The 24,788-nt window shown below is 39.2% G+C and overlaps 2 protein-coding genes and 1 long non-coding RNA gene across 8 annotated transcripts in view; 2 read left to right on the top strand and 1 right to left on the bottom strand.

Annotated features, from left to right (window-relative positions):
• mmp23ba (matrix metallopeptidase 23ba) overlaps nucleotides 1-7,642 on the top strand; it is a 28,305-nt gene extending 20,663 nt beyond the window's left edge. The window contains exons 6-8 of the mRNA XM_061903701.1: nucleotides 1,419-1,529; nucleotides 3,847-3,973; nucleotides 4,047-7,642. Of these exons, the coding sequence (XP_061759685.1) occupies nucleotides 1,419-1,529; nucleotides 3,847-3,973; nucleotides 4,047-4,221 (413 nt within the window). The 3' untranslated portion in view covers nucleotides 4,222-7,642. The remainder of the gene's footprint in view (nucleotides 1-1,418; nucleotides 1,530-3,846; nucleotides 3,974-4,046) is intronic.
• Nucleotides 6,140-24,788, bottom strand: part of cdk11b (cyclin dependent kinase 11B) — a 28,638-nt gene continuing 9,989 nt past the window's right edge. For 3 of the 6 annotated variants that reach the window (XM_061903697.1, XM_061903695.1, XM_061903700.1), the window contains 15 exons: nucleotides 24,559-24,734; nucleotides 24,353-24,475; nucleotides 24,145-24,243; nucleotides 22,501-22,644; nucleotides 22,334-22,405; nucleotides 21,592-21,812; nucleotides 19,136-19,226; nucleotides 18,930-19,051; nucleotides 18,744-18,849; nucleotides 18,541-18,662; nucleotides 18,343-18,450; nucleotides 17,920-18,036; nucleotides 15,047-15,195; nucleotides 10,660-10,849; nucleotides 6,140-6,633 (listed from right to left, as the gene is read on the bottom strand). In XM_061903697.1, the coding sequence (XP_061759681.1) occupies nucleotides 6,541-6,633; nucleotides 10,660-10,849; nucleotides 15,047-15,195; nucleotides 17,920-18,036; nucleotides 18,343-18,450; nucleotides 18,541-18,662; nucleotides 18,744-18,849; nucleotides 18,930-19,051; nucleotides 19,136-19,226; nucleotides 21,592-21,812; nucleotides 22,334-22,405; nucleotides 22,501-22,644; nucleotides 24,145-24,243; nucleotides 24,353-24,475; nucleotides 24,559-24,734 (1,933 nt within the window). In that variant the 3' untranslated portion in view covers nucleotides 6,140-6,540. Of the gene's footprint in view, nucleotides 6,634-10,659; nucleotides 10,850-15,046; nucleotides 15,196-15,299; nucleotides 15,645-17,919; nucleotides 18,037-18,342; nucleotides 18,451-18,540; nucleotides 18,663-18,743; nucleotides 18,850-18,929; nucleotides 19,052-19,135; nucleotides 19,227-21,591; nucleotides 21,813-22,333; nucleotides 22,406-22,500; nucleotides 22,645-24,144; nucleotides 24,244-24,352; nucleotides 24,476-24,558; nucleotides 24,735-24,788 lie in introns of those variants that run through there. The other 3 variants (XM_061903698.1, XM_061903699.1, XR_009807183.1) reach the window with 3 other exon arrangements.
• On the top strand, nucleotides 17,257-17,687 carry LOC133554687 (uncharacterized). Its single transcript, XR_009807184.1, has 2 exons — nucleotides 17,257-17,394; nucleotides 17,632-17,687. It is a non-coding gene; the product is annotated as an uncharacterized LOC133554687 (long non-coding RNA).

The following is a 24,788-nucleotide window of genomic DNA, read 5'->3' on the forward strand; positions in this document are numbered from 1 at the left end:
TAAATGACATCACTAAAATACAAAATCTTTGTGTGATTATTGGAGAACATTTAGATATTAACTGGCTGTCCAGCTTTGCACAGGTAACATTGATACCGAAGTACATGTCAAACTACTTCCATAACGTAAATGACTGCCATAAACACAACAGCACGGGGAGCTCCACAAACCACGTTAAACCCAGATTCCGATCTAACAAAGTTCTTAACTCATTCTCCTTCTATGCCACATCAATATGGGATGCACTCCCAACAGGTGTAATAGAAAGTGCATCTCTATTCTCCTTCAAAACCGCACTAAAAGAACACCTCCAGGCAACTTCAACCCTAGACTAATCTCCTACCCCCACCACATCCCACCTCCCCGGATAATAAATAATGAAATCTAAATAATCCAATGTATATACTTGTTCTTATGCTTTCTGAACTCACTAATGTGCACTGCTCACTGTAAATTTACTACCAAGTGAGACCTACACTGTTACAATGTCCAAACCTAACCCCCCAGCCTCCTCCACATCCCACCCCCCAGATTGTAAATAATCCAATGTATAAACTCTGATGATTAACTTGTGTGTTGACTGTATTATGCTGATAGTATATATTTGTACCATGAATTGATTAACGTGGACCCTCAGTTAAATAAGTTGAAAAACTTATTCGGGTGTTACCATTTAGTGGTCAATTGTACGAAATATGTACTGTACTGTTCAATCTACTGATAAAAGTTTCAATCAATCAATCAAAACTCGCTGCGGACTGCTTGTCTAGGAGATTTAAGACGCAAACCGGTATCATTAGCTACTTGTTAATATTGTACAAATATCCAATATCCATATTGAATCGGAATACCCGTACTGGTAGTGCTCAATACATTTGTACCAGGCTGCACAGGTACTTTAGTTCCGTTTTGTAGTTACAGTATGAAAAGCACTTCAAAATGCCTGAAGTTTAGACATTTGCTTTGAATAAATAAATATATTTTTAAGACCTTTCACAGTTGTTTAAAGTGTTTTTTTTGTTAGTTTTTTTTAGAATATTCTGATGGAAGTTAAGAAATGTTCAGCCCTTAAATTCAAATTGTTGGATTTTGTACTTTTAAAACCCCGCAGATCGAGTCATCTCCCTGTCTGTAAACCTCAGTCAGGCGTCAACCATGAGTGACAAGTTTAATTATACAGCGCTTAACTGCACTTTACACTTCTCTGACAATGAAGAATGTTGAAATTTTGCTGACAACTCTTCCTCTACAGTGAATGAAGGTTTTATGATAGCGATAGATGGATCCTGGAATGGATTAATTCTGTTTCCATTTATTTTGTATGGGAATACATTTCATGACATGTTACACGAGTTTGCATCTCTTTTGAACCAAAAGCAGCTCAGTTATCCACATCGTTTTTCTCCTGTCTCGTCCAGGATGTTTGGACCGGCTCTTCATCTGTCCGGCGTGGGCTCGTAAAGGCTACTGTGACAGCAAGCGTAAGCTGATGCAGAAGCACTGCCCCTCCAGCTGTGATTTCTGTTACGGTAAGAGAGCAGCGGTCCAAGAAGTGGAGGGGATGTAGGTTTGTCTCGGTTGAGCAGTATAAAGGAGATGCTGTGATCCCTTTGCCAATGTAACAACGTCCGCCAACGGGTCCAAAGGATTAAAACAGTGACCTTATGGCGCAAATGTGTTGTCAGCCACGCAGCAAAGACAAGCTCTTGTAAAATTGATGAGTCATCTGACAACACAACACATTCTTGTGAGGTCCCCCTCTTGCAAAACTCGCCCAGATTTGTTGTTGCTTTGGGCCAGCAACAAGGGACAGAGCGAGGAGGCAGTAGGATACGATTCCTTGGCTCGCTCTAATCTGTTCCTCATTGTTGATTGGGAGACGTTGTATAGCTGTGGAAAATTCCTAAAGCTCCTCCAAACCACTGGAATTTCAGACTGTGGCTTCAGGGTTAGAGACACACCAGGTCAATTTGGATTTCTGCTTCATTAGAGAGAAACTGTTCTCTTTGACTTGATGGTCCCAAGGTGGACTGTTGTGCTTGCCCACAAATTTAAGAGGAGAACTAAATGTCCATTGTGATACGGTTTGGACTGTATGAGGGTCAATATGGTTGTGACGACAAGTGATATCATCACATGATAAGGTTCCTGAAAGTTTCCTTAAGAAGACCTTAATGAGATCCATCACACAAATCCTGTCTTTGTAGGAGTCTCTCATATCGCAAGAGGCCTCAATTCAGCGACATTTAAAGGGGACCAATGATGATTTTTCTCTTCTTTCAAATCATAAAGTTCAATTTTGGGCGTGAGCTAGCACACAGTTTTGGATGCCTCCGTACACAGTGTTTTGCAGTCTGGCTGCGTTGCGATGCCACAATGAAGTGGACGTACTTATTTGAACATTATGTAAAGCTATCAGCCAGAGCTATCTGCTCTGTATGAGGCCAGCGGAGTTTGAGGAAACACAATAAAACATTATTTTGATTTAATTGTTGCATGCGCACAATAACACAGACGTGTGACATGCAGTGACGTAAATGCCATTTAAAAGCAGCTTTTTTTCATGCAGTCTGCATTGATCCCAATGTGCGCAGGCATACCTAATGTTATGGCCGAGTAAATTTATATGATGTTCACTGTTTTTAGATACATATTTAAACAGTGTACATTTTCAAAAGATAAATTAGGATACTTTTGGAGAGGGTGAGGTGTATTTGTTTTGCAGTCTGGGAACACCTACGGAAATAAACATCTTGCCGAGATAAACAAAACACAGGTTAAAAAAAGTGACTGTTGAACAAAATTTACTTTGAAGCATATCCAATACAGATTATTGAGACCACAAAGAGGCGTTTTGAACGTAGATTAAAACAATCAAAGATCCCCTTTAAAATATTACCTCCAATACGATTGTTTTTTGTTTTATGACCTTTAGTGGTTACAAACAAAGTCCCATAAATTACTGAAGTTGTACAAAAATAATGTGTGTAGCCCAGAAAATACATAGATGGGTAATCCGTAGGTGTTGTGCTCTCAATTTTGTTCTTTTCTGTAAATTTAATCTCCATTATGTCTCCCAAGCGGGAGGCAGACTCTTTTGGGGGTATTGTGTAAAATAAAAATAAACATTTTAAACCAAGTGAAAGTTGACAGTAAATCAGTCATCTTAAAACGCTTTGTGCAGAAAGCAACTTTGTCTGCATGTTCGGTCCAAGCTGTTCAAACACTGCGATCATCATCAAGGATAAAGATGGTGTTCTAAAATATGTCAAAGGATCTGCTCCTATGAAATGGAAAGTGATAAGCAGTGTAAACAGACAGACAGAGAGATAGAACTTAGTGGTTTCATTATTTAGGCTTCTTCCTCACAATAAATCTGATTTTACCAACCACAGGGAAAAACGTAAGGAGTGCTCGGTTTAGTTACTGTTCATTCTTGTATTTAAGCTTTTTATCATTTTATTTTTCTATTGTAGTTGCAAGTCACACTTAAACTCAGTTTATATCAATCATAGGGACAGACCACAAGGACCACCTGTAAAAAACCTCTTACAGTGCAAAAAAACGTCAATATGTGAACTACGCTTAGCAGGACTTGTTATAATTTGTGTTATAGTATTTGTGACAAAAGTACTTGTTAACATGTAAAAGATATGGTGTGAATAATTATGCTGAATTATGCACATATAACCATGTGATGTAACTTAAGCATGTCTGAAACTAATAAACGTTACGGAGCATCCACTCGACTTTTTTAAATGTGGTGGTGTACCTAATTCTATAGCCAATAAGTCCATATAGTTTCCTTCTTGCAAGATCTTAATTTTTTGTTTTCCCCCTTCCTAGAATTCCCCTTTCCCACTGTGGCTCCCACCCCAACTCCCCCAAGGACCAAACACAAGCTTGTCGTTGAAGGCAAAAAGCTGACTTTCCGTTGCGGCAAGAAAATAGCATCCAAAAAAGGCAAAGTATTGTGAGTATCATTCATCTTACCTCCAATGTGAGTGTGTACTGCTGACTGACTTGAAGCGCCATCTACTTCTCAGCTGGTATAAGGACGGCGAGCTGCTGGAATACTCGCATCCCAACTACATTTCCCTGAAAGACGACCACATCACGATAGTGGCCAACGCCATCAACGAAGGATTGTACACCTGCATTGTGAAGAAGAAAGACAAAGTTCTCACCAACTACTCGTGGCGGGTGCGCGTGCGATTCTGAATACACACACACACAGACACACAATCACACTTGGGCACATATTTCTATCTTTTGTACTTTCTATGCAACTGTACTGTTGACAGTCATAGTGCAAATCAAATAAACATTCCATGAGAAGATGCACTTTTGTGAAACTGGCACTGCATGGTCATAGACAACCACAACATATCACGATCGTCATTCTACAAATGTTATTGAATTGGCGGCCCGGGTATCAAATCCAGCCAGGGAATGACAGCATACCAGCCACCAAGTGTAATTAAAAAATGTTTGCATCCAATTCCTAAAAACAGCAGAACGCTCCTAGTATCGGCCTTTCCAAGCTTTCCAGGTTCTAAACCAAAGACCATGTGCTGAGCCAGGACAGGTGGTGCACTTTCATACGCAGATCCGACTACAACTTAAGTCCTTCCAAAAAATAGCTTTAATTGCAAAAAAAAACCAAAAACTTTTTCTTTCCAAGGTTAACAAAAACAACTTTAACTACATACAAAGCTATAAACAAAACTAAGTTGAAGTGTTATGTAAGCAGTGGTAAAAAAATATTTTCACCGCCAGTCCTTCCACCTGACATTTGTCCAGTCAGTTTCACCTGTGCGCCCCAATATGCTTTTATCACAGGTGCTTTGAATGACACACAATGTAAATAAATGTAAACTAATTAAAAAAAAAAAAGTATATATTCAGTAGCAGAGAAATATAAATAACACAAAAATGGCTACCAAAACTATATTGACCAACACTAAAGTGAAGTAGCACAGTAGGCCCAAGTATTCATCAAACACCACCACAATGAACAAAACCAAAGTGCAGTAGCACAGTCGGCCCAAGTGTTTATCAAAAAACAAATAATTTAACTAAATATATGTAGAACTACAGAAACATAAATAACACAAATGGCTACCACACTCCTGCTGCATACAGGAACTTGGACCCACACTGGCAAGTCCTTGCATTGACATTTTAACCTTGCTAGCAAACATAGAACCAACTTGTGATTTACATACCTGAGGCATTCCTCAAGGCCCCCCTTTAAGTCCTTTTTTAAAAACTAATGTTATTCATGTTGCTTTACTTTCACTTTAGGTTGCTTCTTTTTCATCATTCGAGCTATACAACTAGTGGCTGCAAGTTCAGTTCAATAAAACTTTTGGCTCACATTTTTGCAGCAGATTCTTAAAAGCACTTCAGTGCTTCATCATATACATGATCTTTGACTAGCATGCTTCTTCAGAAGGACTTTAAAAACAGAAGACTGCTCTGAAAAAATAGAAAGCCCAAAATCAATTGTCTGTTGTAGAGGACGCTGTTTTTTCGGAATATACAAAATCAAAGTACCGGTAATAGTCTCTCCATAACTATCTACTACTGTGGCCCCCCAAAAATGTTTGTTAAATATCTCTGACGTACAGAAACAGCTCATAAGCAAACGTTAATATACAGTCAATATAAAACACTAGGTCATCGCTTCCAACAACATTAAGCACATTAGTATGAACAAGCAGTCTCGTCTCTGACCTTTGGATGTATTTGGAGCTGTACGCACATGTGGAAGACCTCAAATGCTTCACTTGCTTTACAAGGCTCAGCATTGCCAAAGGCCATCAGTCACTTCCACCAGCTGCTCTTCTTCAACACATCAGGTGTAAAATTCTGAAGGAGGGAGCTGCAGTGGAAGGCTAAGAGAGACAAATCAAACTCAATAACTGTCTGTTTTGTTCAAGCTTCATACAATCTTGGACTGAGCATATAAATGTAGCACTATGTTTTTCATGGGCTGGAATCAAAGAGTTGATTCATTCAATTCCACAATTGAGGAGCAAAAGCTGCATGGCAACATGCAGAGTGACATCAACTTATGACAGTTACAAAAGAGGGGGCAGACTTATTTCACTTTCCACTCTGGCAACGTGCAGAATTACAAAACAGACAGATATAAACTTTATTTCCAGACAAAAAAATATGCCCTTATCTTTCAGTGAACAGTCGTAATAGTGCTCGATGGAAAAGCTAATGTTGTACAATGGTACAGTAGCTCAGGCTGCCATCTGCAATGACCATTTATACAACTGGAGCCTCTCTCATGAAGTGAACTAAGTGGAATAAAAGACAAAACAGAAGCACTAAGTTAACTCATAAAATTACCACATCGGAGATGGCAACATGGATAGTAATAAGTGTTAGAAGTGGAACACATCTGCGCCACCAGTCTTGCTGTGAGACAGTCCTCGTTAATAGTCATAATTGATCACAGATTGATCTTGTTTACAGTTCAGTCCACAGGCAGGAATTCCGTGCTCTTTACACATGGACTCAGGCTCAAAATTTGAGGCTGAATCCTGGTCCCACTGCAGACGCTCCTTGATTGCTGGTCGTCAGGTGAAAGCCTGTGTCCTTTAAGTCGTCATCACCCTAAGGAAAAAAAAAGAGGTTTCAGCATGACCCTTTTTATGATTTATGAAAAAAGAAAGATTATGGATAATGAAATACCGGTATTTGAAAAACAAATATGGGTAATATTTTGAACTCTTAACAAGGATTAAAATGATAAAACAGCAAAATCAGTGGAGAATTTATTGTGCCAAAATTAAATGAAAATAACACCAATTAATATTTCATTTAAAAATTATTGAAATACCCAAATTTGTTAAGTGGTCTAATTGTCTCTTCATTGAATAAATCATGAATTATAATTTGTAATAATTGTACTGAACCTATATATTTATTTCATGGCCAATTCATAACATAAAAAGGTAATTAAATAGATACGTTGGTCAGGAAACAGTTGATAAATAGAAAAAAAGAGTAAATACAGTTACATTATTTTTAAAGGTATGTAATGTATAATTTTAAAATGAACTCAAGTTGTATATTTAAATTGCTTTATATGTATTTAATTTTGGTATAACTCAAGAAAAAATACTATGTAAACTAAAGTCCTCATGAAACCTCATTTCAGTGACCATCAAACTACTTGACGTGCGTTTTGCTTTACTCGATTTTTGTTTTGTGACGTGTAGTGCCAAAATTGTTTGATGTTGTATTTACATTACACAGTGGTTAAAGAGGACCTACGATGAGTTTTGTCTTTTTTTGTCCTATAAATGTTACAATGTTAGATACTTGTGTTAAACAATGTCAAAGTGTCAATTCCTCAGGTTCATGCATTTGGGTGTGAGCTCGCATGCAGTTTTGGATGCCTCTGACCGATGGATTTTAGAGTTGTATTATTAAACATGGGCCATATGTGACATTAAAAATTGACAGATGTCCATATGTGGACATTCTTGAACATGCTGTGTTGGCAAGCGTCGGCCTCCTTTGCTGAGCGAGACTGCTGCCACTAGAGCTTTCTTATATTCCTTCTCGTTTCATGCCTTCCTGCCTGCTCTAGGTCTATGAAATAAATACTAGAAATATATACTTTGTGTTTATTTGTCCACAACATTTGGGCCACTACGGAATTGGATTCTCCGACGGAAAAGGACAAAAAGATTGCAACATTATGACATGGTTTGCTGAAACCCAAGAGAAGGTAAAATAAAGTATTTTCAACTAATCCTGCATGCGCATAATACAGTCACGCGATATGCAGGCACATAATAAATGCTGCTAAAAGCAGCCACTTTTCGCTGTGTTGATTAAAGAGTGGTCCGGTTCACCTAATGTTGAGACCGCCAAATCTATTTACTGTTCATGAAGAATATTTTTCGACGGTGACTGAAAAAAAACGTAGACGTTCATCTTTACGATATACCGTAAATTTCAGATTATAAGTTGTTACTTTTTCCTACAAGCAAAGACACTGAAATGGTGAATTATTGTCTGTGCTATGGCATCATCTTTTGGACGAGTTCGCTCACTGAAGGTGCTTCAGTGCTCTACTGTTTTGAACTTTTAACCAGAAGTACAACTGCCGTTCCGTATTCCGGCCACCCATAGCGTTTTTACTCACATGGATTCAAGCAACATTTTTATGTTTTACAATATAACTAAAACAATTTATACAAACCCCGTTTCCATATGACTTGGGAAAATGTGTTAGATGTAAATATAAACGGAATACTATGATTTGCAAATCATTTTCATCGCATATTCAGTTGAATATGCTACAAACACAACATATTTGATGTTCAAACTGATAAACATTTTTTTTTGCAAATAATCATTAACTTTAGAATTTGATGTCAGCAACACGTGATCAAAAGGTTCAAAGAATCTGGAGAAATCACTGCACGTAAGCGATGATACTACGGACCTTTGATCCCTCAGGCGATACTCTATCAAAAACCGACATCAGTGTGTAAAGGATATCACCACATGGGCTCAGGAACACTTCATAAAACCACTGTCAGTAACTACGGTTGGTCGCTACATATGTAAGTGCAAGTTAAAACTCTATTATGCAAAGCAAAACCCATTTATCAACAACACCCAGAAACGCTGCCGGCTTCGCTGGGCCTGAGCTCATCTAAGATGGACTGATGCAAAGTGGAAAAGTGTTCTATGGTCTGACGAGTCCACATTTCAAATTATATTTGGAAATTGTGGACGTGGTGTCCTCCGGAACAAAGAGGAAAATAACCATCCGGATTGTTGTAGGGGCAAAGTTCAAAGGCCAGCATCTGTGATGATATGGGGGTGTATTCGTGCCCAAGGCATGGGTAACTTACACATCTGTAAAGAGACCATTAATGCAGGTTTTGGAGCAACATATGTTGTCATCCAAGCAACGTTATTATGGACGCCCCTGCTTATTTCAGCAAAACAATGCCAAGCCACGTGTTACAACAATGTTTCTTCGTAGTAAAAGAGTGCGGGTACTTTCCTAGCCCGCCTGCAGTCCAGACCTGTCTCTCATCGAAAATGTGTGGCGCATTATGAAGCGTAAAATACAACAGCGGAGACCCCGGACTGAAGATCTACATAAAGCAAGATTGGGAGAGAATTCCACTTTCAAAGCTTCAACAACTAGTTTCCTCAGTTCCCAAACGTTTATTGAGTGTTGTTAAAAGAAAAGGTGATGTGACACAGTGGTGAACATGCCCTTTCTTAACTACTTTGGCACGTGTTGCAGCCATAAAATTCCAAGTTAATTATTATTTGCAAAAAAAAATTAAGTTTAAGAGTTTGAACATCAAATATCTGGTCTTTGTAGTGCATTCAATTGAATATGGATTGAAAAGAATTTGCATATCATCGTATTCCGTTTATATTTACATTTAACACAATTTCCCAACTCATATGGAAACGGGGTTTGTATTTACTAAACCGTCCCATATGTGGTGTCTGTAGTGTGTTCTCATGCATTATTGTACGTTTTATCGTAATGTAATTAAGCAAGCGTTGTTAGCATTAGCTAATATGCTAACACGTTCAAGAGTGTCTGTGTTAGTATTATTAACTTACAATTGTTTCAGTTTCACAAATTACACAGTAAATTCACCAAAACATCACAGTGGAGTTAAGTCTGTTTAGCTGATTGGAAAGCTAGCTTTCGCAGCTCCTGAGTCCACGACGATGACTTCCGTTTTTTTTAATCAGCTGTTTTACTAACATTTTACAGGCACCGTTCGAAAACAATTAGGTATGTAAATAAAAATTAAAAAAATACTTTAAGTGTACAAAAAATGTTTCTTCGAATATTTAGTTGGTGCGGCTTATAAACCGGTGCACTCTATAGTTGGGAAAATACGGTATATTTAACAGTGTACATTTTAAAAAGATAAATCATGATACTTTAAGGAAATGTGGACGGTTTCAGTCATAAATTAAAGGTAACGCCTCCACAAACAAACATCTTTCAGACCAACTCCAAAAACGGGTTATTACTGTAACTGTGGAGAAAAATATATGAAAAAATTACACCAAAGAATATCTAACACATATTATCTAGACCACAAAGTAGTGTTTTCAAACTAGATTAATATCATCATAGGTCCCCTTTTTACACTTGTATGAAAAGTAAGCTTAAAAAAATGATATGAGTGAGGTTCATCTTTTTAATGTGCCTTCATCATTGTTTTATTTTTGCTTTTTACACTCTGTTGTGAAATTCGGCACAAATAGTCAAAACTGTTGACGCAATTATCCCACACAGATGTGGGTATAAAAAAAAAAACAAGTACTTAGACTGAAGCCAGTAAGTCTTGGCCCAATAATGGACACTCCAATCCTATTATTAACAGTGAACCATCAAGATTGTTATGACGCTGTGCAATTACGATACACTGCTACTTTAGAATTGAACTTCCTTGTGGGTCGTACCACTGCTGAAAACATTAGGAACGTCACTGTGCGCATCATGGAAAACACGAGAAGCAACTAAGCAGACACAAAGCAGATGCTTCTCAGCCTCTAATCTATTTAACACAGGCAGCCTTCGGAAAGCCTACTGGCTTTATGTCATGGAGAAAGTGGAAGGCTTAATGTCCTTACCAGTTGACTGTAGCCCAAACCTCCCTCGGGCGGACGAGGGCTGGTGCCTCTCTTTACCCTCTGTTGCTCGCTTTTTGCCGGCCAGGTGGGGAACATAGATGGTTCGATGGGCAGCGGCGACTCGCGGAAGTACTCGTGCTTAAGCCCCTCGTCAGACAAGATCCTCTTAGCGGGGCAGTAAGTGAGGAATCTGGAAAAGGAAAATGGCATAGTTCACGTGGGGATGCTGTCAGAAATAGCATAGGCAGCATCACCGAATTGTTGATAAATATTTGTATTGTGCAGTATCCATTGTTGTGATTAAACAACACAACTAAACCCGTGTGTCCTCACTGACAGATAGTCAGTGAATGCCAACCGGTTCAACGGGTGTGCAACAGAACATTTTCAAATTTCACTTAATTGGTTTGAAAACTCCTTTTTTACTACATTTTTTTTTTCATGCCAGTAACATATAGTGACAGGCAGAACAATTGATTGAGTGCTACATAGGAGTGTAACGTTAGACAAAAATTTCGGTTCGGTAAGTACCTCGGTTCAGAGGTCACAGTTCGGTTCATTTTCAGTACAGTAAGAAAACAACAAAATATAAATTTTTTGATTATTTATTTAACAAATTTGCTAAATCTAGTTAGATAGATAGATAGATAAATAGATAGATAGATAGATAGATAGATAGATAGATAGATAGATAGATAGATAGATAGATAGATAGATAGATAGATAGATAGATAGATAGATAGATAGATAGATAGATAGATAGATAGATAGATAGATAGATAGATAGATAGATAGATAGATAGATAGTACTTTATTGATTCCTTCAGGAGAGTTCCTTCAGGAAAATTCAAATTCCAGCAGCAGTGTACAGAGTTGAGATCAATTTTTTTTTCAAATCTTCCACCAAAAATATTTTTCTTAGTGGAATATTTGATGTGAAGTAATCGGAAACTTGGATAGGTCAATAATTCATAATAACATTGATTTTGATTCAATATTATGTTTTGAGCAATGACAGTTTGAAAGAAAACGTTGCAACTTTTTCTAAATTACATTTAGCCTTTAAGCTTTTTTTATTTCATTTTTGTTTATGGTTTTGTTTATTTTAATAGTATTTTTCAGAATGTGCCGTTGGCCTTTAAAACATTAGCTGTGGGCCGCAAATGGCCTCCGGGGCACACTTTGGACACCCCTGCTACAGATAATTAAAAAAAAAAAATCTGATAAATCTATGGGTAAAAAGCAGAGCCTGGCGACGCATGCGAGTTTATCATAACTCTCTCGCTCTCTCTGTCTATGCCCCTCCCTCACGAATGTTGCTGCGTGCAGCACTTTTTTTTTTTTAACCCCTTCTTAACCCTGAACGTACATTGAAAATACACGCAACCATGACTCAAAATGCCGGACATTCGAGGCATTTAAGAAACTTCACCTGGACAGCCCCGTAAAGAGGACATATCCCGTGAAAACAGGAGGTGTGGTCAGTCTATCATAGCCCAGTCGTTGCTAGCATGCCGTGTGTTGTTGTTTTTTTGATTGATTGAAACTTTTATTAGCAGATTGCACGGTACAGTACATATTCCGTACAATTGACCACTAAATGGTAACACCAAAGGGCTGGCCGATATATCGATATATACGATATATCTTTGTCTCTGTGCGATATAGAAAATGACTATATCGTAATATTCGAGTATACGTCCTCACGCAGGACTTTTAGCTGCGGGCGTACACTTCAGGCTCTCCTTGCTCTTTCCTGTGTCTCCTTACAGACAAGCAGGCGTCTATTCTTACATACGTCACAAACTGTCACATCATACGTCACATACACGCCCTCGCAGGGCAAAGATGTAGCGGCGTGGCATACGTTAGCTGCTAACGTAACCGTACGAGACAAAGATGGTGCGGATCTGGTAACAAATGAAGGAAGGCTTAATTCCCAATAAAATCAGTTTTCCATCATCTGGCGGTGGTTCGGCTTCAAATGGGAATATGTCGAACAGACAACCGTAATTTGTCAAGTGTGGGGGGGAAAAGCGTTGCTATAAAAAGTAGCATTACTGCTACTATGTAGCATCATTTGTAAGTCACTCGCTAGAGAATGAGGAGAATTTCATAACCTTACTAACATACCACATAGTCAAGGACGAATACTATTTGATTTCCTATTAAGCAGCTAATTTTTATTTGACACTTAAAATGTCTCTAACAATCTTGCAATTTATGTTTTGGAAATGACTTGAATGTTTGTGCCATTGCTTAATAACTTTAATAAATACACTTTTGGTCAATTGACTTAGTTGTGATTTCCCTCTCAGCATGAAAGTTTAAAAGTAGCATATATGAATGCAGTATGAAGAAGAATGTTTTAATGTATACACATAGAATCATCATACTGCTGTGATTATATGCATCAAGTTTTCATTCAAGTCTAACGCAAAATATCTTAATATATATAGTAAATTGCGATATGGCCTAAAAATATCGCGATATTAACAAAAGGCAATATCGCCCAGCCCTTAAACACCCTAATAAGTTTTTCAACTTGTTTAAGTCGGGGTTCACGTAAATCAATTCATGGTGCCTCGGTGTGCATTGTTTACACAATGTGCAGCGCTACTGAATATGTCCGTGTCATTCGGTACACCTCCAAACCGAACCGAAACCCCCGTACCGAAACGGTTCAATACGAATACACGTACCGTTCCACCCCTAGTGCTACATAATCAAAATCAGAATCCGCTTTATTGGACAAGTGTGTTTCACACTCAAGGCAATGGACTTGGTAAGCTTTGCTCTCTTGTTAAATGTAATAAAAGAAAATCAACTAAAAATAATAAATAAATAATAATTAGCATGTGTATCCACCCATTGCCATATATACAGCTTTGTTTAGTGACGTGCCATGATGTAAAATACACTAATTACAAAAATTAAGGGCTATTAGGCAGACAAGTGAAATTACAAGATGTAAATACAATGAACTACATAACCTTTTACAGATAAACTTAATTTGACCTTTTCTAAACTTTTGAATACATATGTCTCAACTGATGAATGTTTGAGTACTTTTTGCACAACGTGCTGTTCTCTAACAAGGATGCACAACGGTATTCATAACACGTATTTTTTTGGGCTTAAAAATTATGCTTTTCCCTATTGTCTATTTGTGCAAAAAGTACTGTAACATTAAACAATTGAGGAACTTAATTAATTGTGGCAATCAAAACTTCACTTGATGGGGACTATCAACATGTGAGTTGGAGCATATAAGAATGGGGATAACACCTTAGCAAGTATTAAATAAATAAAGAGAAGTGATTCAAAGTGTATGCCCTATTTCTAAAGAGCCATGTACTCAAAATACTGTAAATATTGATGTATATACTCCAAGACTTCTTTAAATCAAGGTGGTAATATTTCAGTTTAACGATTGAGCACTAGCTTGTGATTGAACTTAGCCGTATGTCAAAGATGGATATGAAAGATTTGTAGGCACCAGTGTGAGATACTGCAGATCAACCTGCCCAAAAAAATACATCTCTGTTTATTTAGCGGTTCTTTCATGTTTCCACTTCACATGTTTTGATTCCCTCCTGGCTGTTTAAGTGTGACTGAAAGGGTGCCAAAACTCTCAGTCAACTACGATCCCTTAGACAGCACAGTGGACATGCTGTTACAAATTTTTTATGGGGGTCTTTTACAGGGACACGCAAAAACTTTGCGAAAGGGCGTAAATATCTAGGGATCATCTTTGCAGCTCCTCAACAATACTGTTGCAACCAATATATAGAAATAAACACGCATCTGGACGTGTTACCTGTGTCCTAATGAAATGTATGTTTGGCGGTATGGTCATCACCATAGTGAGTATCTTGTGGAACAGAACATGAGGACGGAGTTGAGGCATGTTGATGAATCACCATTGCGCTCCTGTTGTCATGTTTTTAGCGAGCTGGCCAGAAAACCACAGAGCGAATAAAAAGCTCTGGAGCCGCGAAAGGAAAGAGCGGAGCAAGAACGCATTGATGTGAGAGAATGTCTTTCCACTGTCAAATCCTGCTGATATTAACTGACGTATCTGTTTGATATTTGCCTTTTGCTCACATCTGATTTGAGTATTCCACTAGTAATGACTAAAACACTGCCACTCAAGGTTTTACTCAATGTCATTATGTTAAACTACCACACGAAGAATTGCCTGTGCCCTTGATACTTGTCTTACTATGCAACTAGCGCATTGTCCATAAGATATACTCATCACAGCTTTATTGGGATGGCGCTTTGGCCAAAGTTTGCACAGTCAGACAGGCGGCAGCTGAGTGCAAGTTTGGGACACACTGTTACCTTGAATATAAAGAAAAAAAGTAGCTTTAAACGAACTCACTTGTTCATTAAGTCGAAGCCCTGGTCCGAGAGCAGCGCACCAAAGCGCTTTCGCAGGTTATTGTAGGGATACTCTGTGAAAGACATCTTCTTCACAGCAGGAAGCTCATTGTAGCCCGGCCAAATTTTCTCACTGGGTGACCCCAGATCCTAAAGACCGCAAAAAAACATAGGGCCCTCTTAGAGCACAGGCAGGACAGACGGATACAATATAATTCCACTTTGCCTCAAGTATCCATCATACAGACACGTACAAAAGCTTAATTCATCACAGGTAACGGCTGTTGGATAACTCAAGAGGCATAAATGAGTCCAAACCCATTCGGACTACTAGGGTGGGTGTGTTGTCCTGAAGGCAATCAAGCGGTTCATGTTACTTCAACAAACCCTCCAAAAGGAAACCGGAAATGCAGTCACATTCATAGAAAAGCTCATTGGACCAGATAACGACTCTGAAATCCGACCACAAGTACAGACCTGCGCTACTTACCTGGAACGTCAGATACTCAACCCAGATCGCTTCCAACGATTTTCCACTTTCACTTCCTTGGTGAGGGGTGTGTCATTCCTCATCCACGTCGCAAGAACATGCAAAAGGTCTAATCAAAAAGATGGATGCAAAGGCTAGCACAAGTGTCATCAACCACGCACTGCAGATGAAATTGCCCAAGCTAAATATATTATTCTGAGGGCAGCACAAAAGGCAACCTTCTCAGGAGAGCTTTTAGCTTTACAAGAAAACAAGCCAGTTTCAAGAAACAGCCCTTTGTTGAAACTCAACCCAACATTGGAGGATGGACTCATTTGTGTGGGAGGTAGACTAAAGTGCTCTGAACTCACACTTGTAAAAAATAATCCTGTAATTCTCCCCAAGAAAAGCCACATCTCTGTGTTGCTCACACACCACCGACCTTGTGCAGGTAAAACATCAAGGCCGTCATTTTACTGAAGGAGCCATCAGAGCAGCAGGATTGTGGATTCTAGGTGGACGGTCTTTAATCAACTCAATTCTTCACAAATGCACAATCTGTCGTAGACTTCGAGGGAAGGTTCAAGAACAACAAATGGCTAATTTGCCTCCGGAACGTCTTAAATCCTGCCCTCCTTTTACGTATGTGGGAGTCGATGTCTTTGGACCCTGGTCTGTCTTAACCAGACGTACCAGAGGAGGACAAGCAGAGAGCAAGCGGTGGGCCATGATGTTCACTTGTCTTAGTTCGAGAGCTGTTCATATCGAGTTAATCGAGTCTATGGACACTTCAAGTTGTATCGACGCCCTCAGGCATTTTTTCGCACTTCGAGGTCCAGCAAATCAACTTCATTCTGATTGTGGCACTAATTTTACGGGAGCATGCAAAGAGCTTGGAATGAACAAGGCAGTGCAGAACTTCCTCAGTGAAAAGCTGTGCATTTGGAAATTCAACCCACCACACGCTTCCCACATGGGAGGCTCTTGGGAGTGAATGATCGGGATTGCAAGAAGAATCCTGCATTCAATGTTACTGCAGCATGGGACTCGTATAACCCATGAAGTTCTTTGCACTCTGATGGCGGAAGTCACTGCAATTATAAATGCACGACCACTTCTGCCTGTATCCATAGATCCACAACAACCCTTCATTCTTTCACCATCAATGCTCCTAACACAGAAGGCAGGAGCTCCACCTCCACCTGGAGAATTCACAGAGAGGGACCTTTACACCAAACAATGGAAGCAAGTGCAAGCATTTGCAAACCAGTTTTGGAGCCGATGGAGAAGGGAGTACCTTCCTTCTTTGCAACAGAGACAGAAATGGAATATGTCAAGGCGAAATCTTCAAGTAGGAGATGTAGTTCTCCTCAAGGACAAGCAAGCTGCACGTAACTACTGGCCTATGGCCATGGTCACCGCCACGTTCCCCGGGATCGACAATTTGGTCAGGAAGGTCGAAGTGAAGACTACAGACCAAGGAACCACAAAAACATTTTTGAGACCAGTAACGGAAGTTGTTTTACTCCTGCCCAAAGACTAGAGTTATTTGGTGACCTTAGTGGCCTCACATAGGCCAGGCGGGGAGTGTGTTGTCCTGAAGTCAACTGTTATTATTATTTACGTAATTACATTATAATATTTTTGTATTACTTGATAATATTTTGTATTAGTAACTGCAATGCTTTAATTTGGAGTTAAAGTTGTTTATATTTATTGTACTTTATAATCGGTGAACAGCAGTTAGATGATGTCACTTCCGCTAAATTACTTCCTGTTGGTTGACTTCCGGTATTTGTTCGAAAGCTAGAGATACATTTTGTGGTCTTCTGTAGTACTTTCTGTTGCCATCCTACACAAAGCGGCGAAGAAGCAATGCCGTAAGTCGTCTTTAATAAGTTAACAACATGTCAGACACGTTAAAAAAGTGTAATAGTGCCGATATGTTAAATATAATTGTCGAACTAGATACAATGTGTTCAAGTCATTTAGGCAGACGGGAGTCTCCCTCTGCTGAACATTTTCCGACATTACCGTTACATTTTTATATGTCATTGTAAACGAATATGTACAGAGGCAATAAGTGTGTTGTGTGTTGTGTCTCTTGTTCTTTTCAGTTTTTCACCATCTTGTCTATGAAGGAATTGTCAAAAGTAAATGGTCAAGCTTACAACGACGTTCTCTTCATTGACTCCGGTTTGGCTTGGTGTTGAGTTGGCGTTTTTACACGTCTCACGAGAACACTAAAGTGGGCTTGTTTTCATCCCCTGGGTCGCTTAAATCCAGCAGCTCCACCCTGTGGTGCGCTACGGAGCTGCACTGTGAGATGACCTACTCTAGACGTATATCTGCAAAATGTACTGCCTCTAAACACCTTAACGGTGGTGATAAATCAGAAAATTTACCTTGAATACTTTATTAATTTGGTCAATTTCAGATTTTCCAGGGAAGAGAGGTTTCTGGGTAAGGAGCTCGCCAAATATGCAGCCCACAGACCACATGTCGACAGCTGTGGAGTACTCCTGCAGGAAGGAGAAAAAACACAGTGGCAGTCCATAAAAACATAACGTAGACAGTCTGCCTGGCACGTTTCTGCTTTGGTCTGTCTCGCCTGTGAATGTGGATGTGCTGTGACGGCCTTTGGACATTTTCTACATGTAAATCATCTTGTGTAAAAGTCAAAATTAGGCTTTCAAACGCTGAGTGATTTGCAGCTGTTGGCTTATATTTGGAAGTATATTTTGGGGGTAAACCAATCAGCGACAATGACATAACCCTTCTATGTTAATATTTTTAGTTTGAGCTGGCTCGTGGAGATGTGGTTTTACCTTGGCTCCCAGCAGCAACTCTGGGGATCTGTACCACAAGGTCACCACCACAGGAGTGTAGGGCTTCAGGGGGGACCCATACTCACGGGCTAGCCCAAAGTCACCAATCTGGAAACACAAATACATATTCAATTTTGTGTAGAAACGTGCAATCTAACAGTGTCCTTAATAGTTCCTCACTGCTAAGTGCTAACCCACCTTCAGGATGCCCTTGTGGCTAAGCAGCAGGTTGGACGTCTTCAGATCACGGTGGAGAATCCAGTTATCATGGAGATGACGCACTCCTCGCAGCAGCTGAATCATCAGCGTCTTGACTTCCCCTGGTGATCAAGGTTGAGTAAAAGCCAATTTAACAGAATAATAACATATCTGCGTTATTTACAGTCAATATGCTAGAGTACCTGGCAGAAAAGGCTGCTTCATGGTTTCCATCAAACTCTTGAGGTCATGCTCAACATAGTTCATGACAATGTAGATCTTGTCCATGTTGCTTCCAACAACTATTTCCTAGAGTAGAATGGACATTTTAAGCACTTAAACAAATAATAGTGCATAAACAAATATAAAAGAATGCAAAGTATTCCTACCCTCACTGTGACGATGTTGGGGTGCTGAGCTTTCAATATAGTATTGATTTCTCTTAAAGACGTGATAGGAAAGCCCTCCTTCTCCTTCTCCATCTTTAGCCTTTTCAAGGCCACAATTTCATCTGCAAACATGTTGGCAAATGTTTTGTTCTGCCAGTCTGTGCATCAGAGACATATCATGGCCCACATCACGTTTAGTCTCCTACCAGTCTTTTTGTCCTTGGCTCTATAAACCACACCATATGTTCCTTCCTCTATTCGGTTCAGACACTGGAATTCTTCCACACTGCGACAACCCTTGGAAACGACAACACATAAATATTCACATTCATTTGTTGCTGACTTGCATTGGATGATTATTACACACTTTTTCAATTGAATTACTCCACAACATTACAACATCACGATGCATCTCGGTACAAATTTAATGACAACACCACAATTTACAACCTCAAGGAGGATTTAAAGGGCAGTATAACTCTTTCTATTGCTGTACATTAATCATAGAATACACAAGCACCATATCGTCTCAAAATGTGGCCATTTACTCAACCGTAAGACATTTATTTGGAGGATAGCTCTCCATTCCTTCTTGTTAATTTTCTTACTCACTTCTCTAGGCAGGATGCAACAATTATAGATTTTGACTGTGCGATTATAGTCTTAGTGTTAACCACCGTTTTACGATTATCACCATCATGCATTGATTAATTCCACAACAAAAAAGAGAAAAAAAGTCTGAGACATTTTAAGAGACATAAGAGACATTGTTGTTAATTACTGTCAGAAGTAACAGTAATATAATAACATAATCCATCCATCCATTTTCTACCACTTGTCGGTTTTGGGATCGCGGTGGGTGCTAGAGCCTAGCTCAGCTGCATTCAGGAGGTAGGCAGCGTACACCCTGGACAAGTCGCTACCTCATCACAGGGCCAACACAGATTGACAACATTCACACACTAGGGCCAATTTAAGTGTTGCCAATTAACCTATACCCAGGTGCATGTCTTTGGAGGCGGGAAGAAGCCGGAGTACCCGGAGGGAACCCACGCAACATGGAAACTCCACACAAAAAGACCCCATGCCCGGGGATCGAACCCAGGACCTTCGTATTGTGAGGCACATGCACTAACCCTTTTTTCCCACCTGCTGCCCAAATAACAAATATAATACAAATTAATAACTATAAAACAAAATATATTTCTCTCTTGCAATTAAATAAAAATAGCCTTTTCTCTGTAAACATCCTTTTGTTTAGGCGTTTTATACTTGCTATATTAACTTACAATGCCTACAGTTTATTCAACACAAGACAGGAAGAAGCAATTTGTAACATTACATGGTCACTGAATGAAGCCCTTGACAGTAGTACCAGTGGCTGTTTATTTACCCTGAACTGACTCAACGCTGAGCTGCTGATTTTAAGTGACAAGTTTTCTAACTCTCTACGAGGGTTGAATGGTATACCCGTACTAATAAAAACCACAGTACAAATTAATTACTTAAAAATGGTACTATACAGCCTCTAAAAAATACCAGTATTTTTTTTTTTTTTTACGGACACAACGGCGCTACGTCGTGACTTTGTGACATTGCAAGCTAGCACTCCTCAATGTAAACAAATGGATGGATCTCTACTTCAATCAGCTGTAATGATACCAAGCACAAGAGCCGTATATAATCGATATAGCAATGATTACATCAATATTATTTTACTATCAAAAAATCTTTTGTAATTTTTATATTGTTTAAAGAGTCCGGAAATATGTCCCTGAACTTTAATTAAGACAATGTCTGACCTTGAAACTACTTGGTATTGGATTGATACCAACATGTGTATTATCACCTAAAACGAAGATAGAACGTGTTACAACAGAAAGTAAGCAGATATTGACAGCAAATGAACAAGTAGATGAATTATACATCATAATTTTGAAAAAATACTAGATTGGGAAATAACAATGTTACTGAACACGCCAGCAGCCATATTAGGAGCCTTTGTTTACCTACTTACTACGAAAAGAGAAGTTGTCTAGAATGTTCACTAACCCATTTTATGACAACATTTTCATTAAATTGCAATTAGAAACATATGTTTAATGTATTATAGGATTTTTTGTTAAAATAAATCCAATAATCCCAAAAATTCTGCACCATATTAGCCATGTTAGACCCTTCATAATTTTTGTTTGCCAGGTTTTGCAAATGGCCATCGTCTTAAATGACTCTCTGATCATTTTTTAAGCAAAAGAGATGTTCCCACAAAGCTGACGTGATCTCAGCTTTTTTTTTGGGGTGGGTACGGTTTTCCGCTTTTTCCTGCTGCCATTTTTAAGATAATGTAGCATACTAGCTTGTCTCTCTATAGGTGCGTATAAGAGTGCGCACTGCTGGTATAACTTCCTTTCTGTTCTGTGCACAATCTGCCAAATATAACGTATCAGCATAATGTCCGTTTATAGCGAGTGAGGAGTGCTGAAAATATCTGTGACATTTTTAATCATGGTAAATAGTAAACAGGTTCATCGTTAAATCCCCACTCTACAGCAGCACTTTTTGTATAATCTCAATTTTAAACTTCAGCTTTGCAGATGTCATCTACACATCTATGCATCCGGTGATTAACTGGGGCAAATGCCTGTGATGTGTTGACATGCACCTGTAAAGCAGGCAGGTATTTGGGTAGCTCCTTTTTCAGCTCCACAGGTGAAATCGGAGGGGAGTCTGGAACATAGTTCCCCTCAGGGGTGGGTGTACGCGACTGCGTCTTAGACAAAGGCGTAGGGTCACCATCCTCTGCCTCTTCCTCCCCCTCGTCTTCCTCATCCTCCATATCCTCACCACTTTCCTCTGTGTCATGGTCGAAACGGGACTCTGGTACTGTTGGATTAAGGTTGAGGATCAGTGGTATGTTTAGATTGTGGACCTGAATCATGGTGCTAAGTAACCATGTATAAAGATTTCATAAACAACTCAAAAACGTGGTATGGGTGTTGAATGCTCTAACTATAATATGCAGTCTCATGACAGTGTTTTCCAAACTGTGGGGAGTAAAAGTGTCTGCGGTGAAAGAGTAAATCTGAAATTGATTACAGGCATCTATCGCTATGCTTAAAAACCTTCAGTGCTTGGCTATTTGGTTTACATTTGGATGACAGATGTGCCCGCAGCAAAGGAGTCCTTGGAAGGCAGTTTAAATTCATGGAGTTGGTGAATTCTAAGTAGGTTTGCATAAAAGATTAACCAAATTCTAGTTATTGACATACTGGCCAGTCAGCAACTTTAGTAAAAGTTATAGAAAGCTAGGATGCAAAATGAAGGGGATAGAAGAATGAAACTGAAATAATGTAAGTACAATTCCTCCTATTAATGTTGTCTACATATATATTACTAAACTTTACCTGCAGGTATTTGGTTTCCATTTGGCTCCTCTTCGTACTCGTCTTCGGACTGATCCTCCTCACTCACATCCTCTGCAAAGGAGAAGGAGGTGGTGTTGAAGCTAAACAACCTGGTGGCACCCTTCAAAAAGTAACAGCATATTGAAGAGGGAAGTGAAAATGTTTACCTGCACTCTGTTCGGATCTCCCTGAACCAGACGCCGAGACAGAACCTTCCTCCTCTCCCTCCTCCCCTTCTTCTTCACCTTCTTCACCCTCATCACTTTGGCTGCTGGACTCCTCCCCCTCCTCTTCCGAGGCAAATGCTGATGCTAGATGATGACATGTACAGCCATAATAAGGAGTGATGAGTAGCGACGGGCCATGAAACCATGTGCCATTCCGATTTACACAGTATTTAACTGGATCAAAAAGAGAAGAAGCTATTGGTACTTCGTTCCGGTGCCAAGTGATCGCAGACTCATCCGCCTACAATAAGTGCTCGGTGGTGAAATTGTACGGAATGTAACCTCACGACCGAGGCACACAAATTCCGACGCTCTTTCTAAATTTTATTGTGGACAGTAAAACGCCAACAGCAGCCTTCGTAATACCGTTGACACCGACCGCAATGCCGGCCTCGCCAGTATCCACAACAACAACACACACACACCGTAGGAAGACATACTAACGGCAAGCTAGAGCTTTTGAATGTAGTAAAATAAAGTGGGCTGATTGATACAAATCTTGACAGTAATGATACCAAGTAGTGTAGTTTCAGGTACATACCACAGTGGCTAAATCAATATTTTTTTATTATCAACATTTTTTTGTTGTTTTGGTTGTTGTTTACAGACAGACTTAGGAAACAAGTCTTAATGAGCAAAAACCGAAGGATTTCGATCAGAGCCATGAGTAGGAAATATTTAAGGTATTTAATTTGATATTGTTACACCGCCTGTGTTTTTGTCTGATTATAATAAAAAATGTAATCATTCAATGACTTAAAAAATTTGAAACATCAACATTGGTATGACCAATATTGCTCCTGTAACTACTTGGAATCAGTTCGACACACAAATTGGGAGTATTGCCAAAAACTAATGTGAACTATCCAAACAAAAGAAGAATAAGTGCGTATTATATTTTAACAGAAGTTTAACTACAAACATGTTGCAACAAAAAATAACCGGCTATTACGTAAATTAACAAGCAGAATAGTAGCAGTAATAGTTGTGAGAAAATAATACAACTGGAAATATGTCAGTATCTAAACAAGGAGTCTTTGCAAACCGATGTGAAATGCTTCTATTATGTCAAATACTTCTATTATCATTTATATACAAAATAACATATTGTTCTACATTCCGTTCTCACATGAAGCTGCAATTATTATCCTGGGATGTAGATTTTAGGCCATATCGCGCATCCATTATTCGGGTACACCTGGAATTTTGAGCATCAAACATAACAATTCAAGTAAGTTGTTTTTACCACAGTGTATGTTCTGTATTGCTGTGAAAAAAAAAAAAGGTTTTACATGTAATTTCTTATTTTTAAAGTATAATACTTAGTTATAATTTAATTTACAGGGTATAACTGAAGTATATAAATTACTAGTTTATCAAACTTGAAAGTCGCAAAACTCTAAAAGGCATTGGTTTTGTTTTTTGTTTACAAAAATGTGCATGTTATAAAGAAAAAAAAAAGTACCAATTTGCATACCGTTTAAGTGCGGCACTGTTCTTAAAGTACTCTGTTGACAATAGCATTGGTATTGATATCAATTCGTAGTGATGAGCCTTGGTGTTCCTGCCTCAATCTTTTCTTACCTGGGGAAGATTCAGCAGAGGTGGTTTTCCTTTCACTGTCACTGATGTCTTGAAGGTCTGCCAGCAAGTCATCAAGCTCTGGTTTATCCTCCTTTAATGCTGCAGGGCAAAAGATCCAGTCAAAACATGAAATGCTGTACATGTCAAAGAGAGTGTATTAGAAAAACACACTAAGAAAAAGGAGACGTTAATTGTGCCATACGCTCACTATTTTTCCGTAATTCACCCGGTTCTGGTCTGTCCCTGGGAATACGAACGGGACTGCGGCTGTGGTGGTTTTGTTTTGACTTCTCACCATACTCGTCTGGTAACATCCGTTGATGTGACGGCACTATGGACCACATAGACTATTGTTAATTCTATAGTACCTGTCATAGATTGCTAAACCAACCCTCCCTGAAGCCGATTACAGACCATCTCGCCGGGCCTCTCGCTCTTTACGCCTCTCATCGGCCCGCCTCTCTCGATCTTTGAGATCCCGTTGCTCTTTCTGCTGTTCACGCAGTTTCCGGTCACGCTCGCGTTGGCGCTCCTGCTGTTCCAGACGGTCCCTGTGGTCCAAAAAAAACCCAGGAGAATCCAGTCGGGGTCTGTCCAGACAACCAGAAGCCCAATCTTGTCATTACAGTCTTTTTTAGTTTGAT

This window comes from Nerophis ophidion, linkage group LG06 (assembly GCF_033978795.1).
Source record: "Nerophis ophidion isolate RoL-2023_Sa linkage group LG06, RoL_Noph_v1.0, whole genome shotgun sequence".
Classification (NCBI taxonomy): Eukaryota; Metazoa; Chordata; class Actinopteri; order Syngnathiformes; family Syngnathidae; genus Nerophis; species Nerophis ophidion.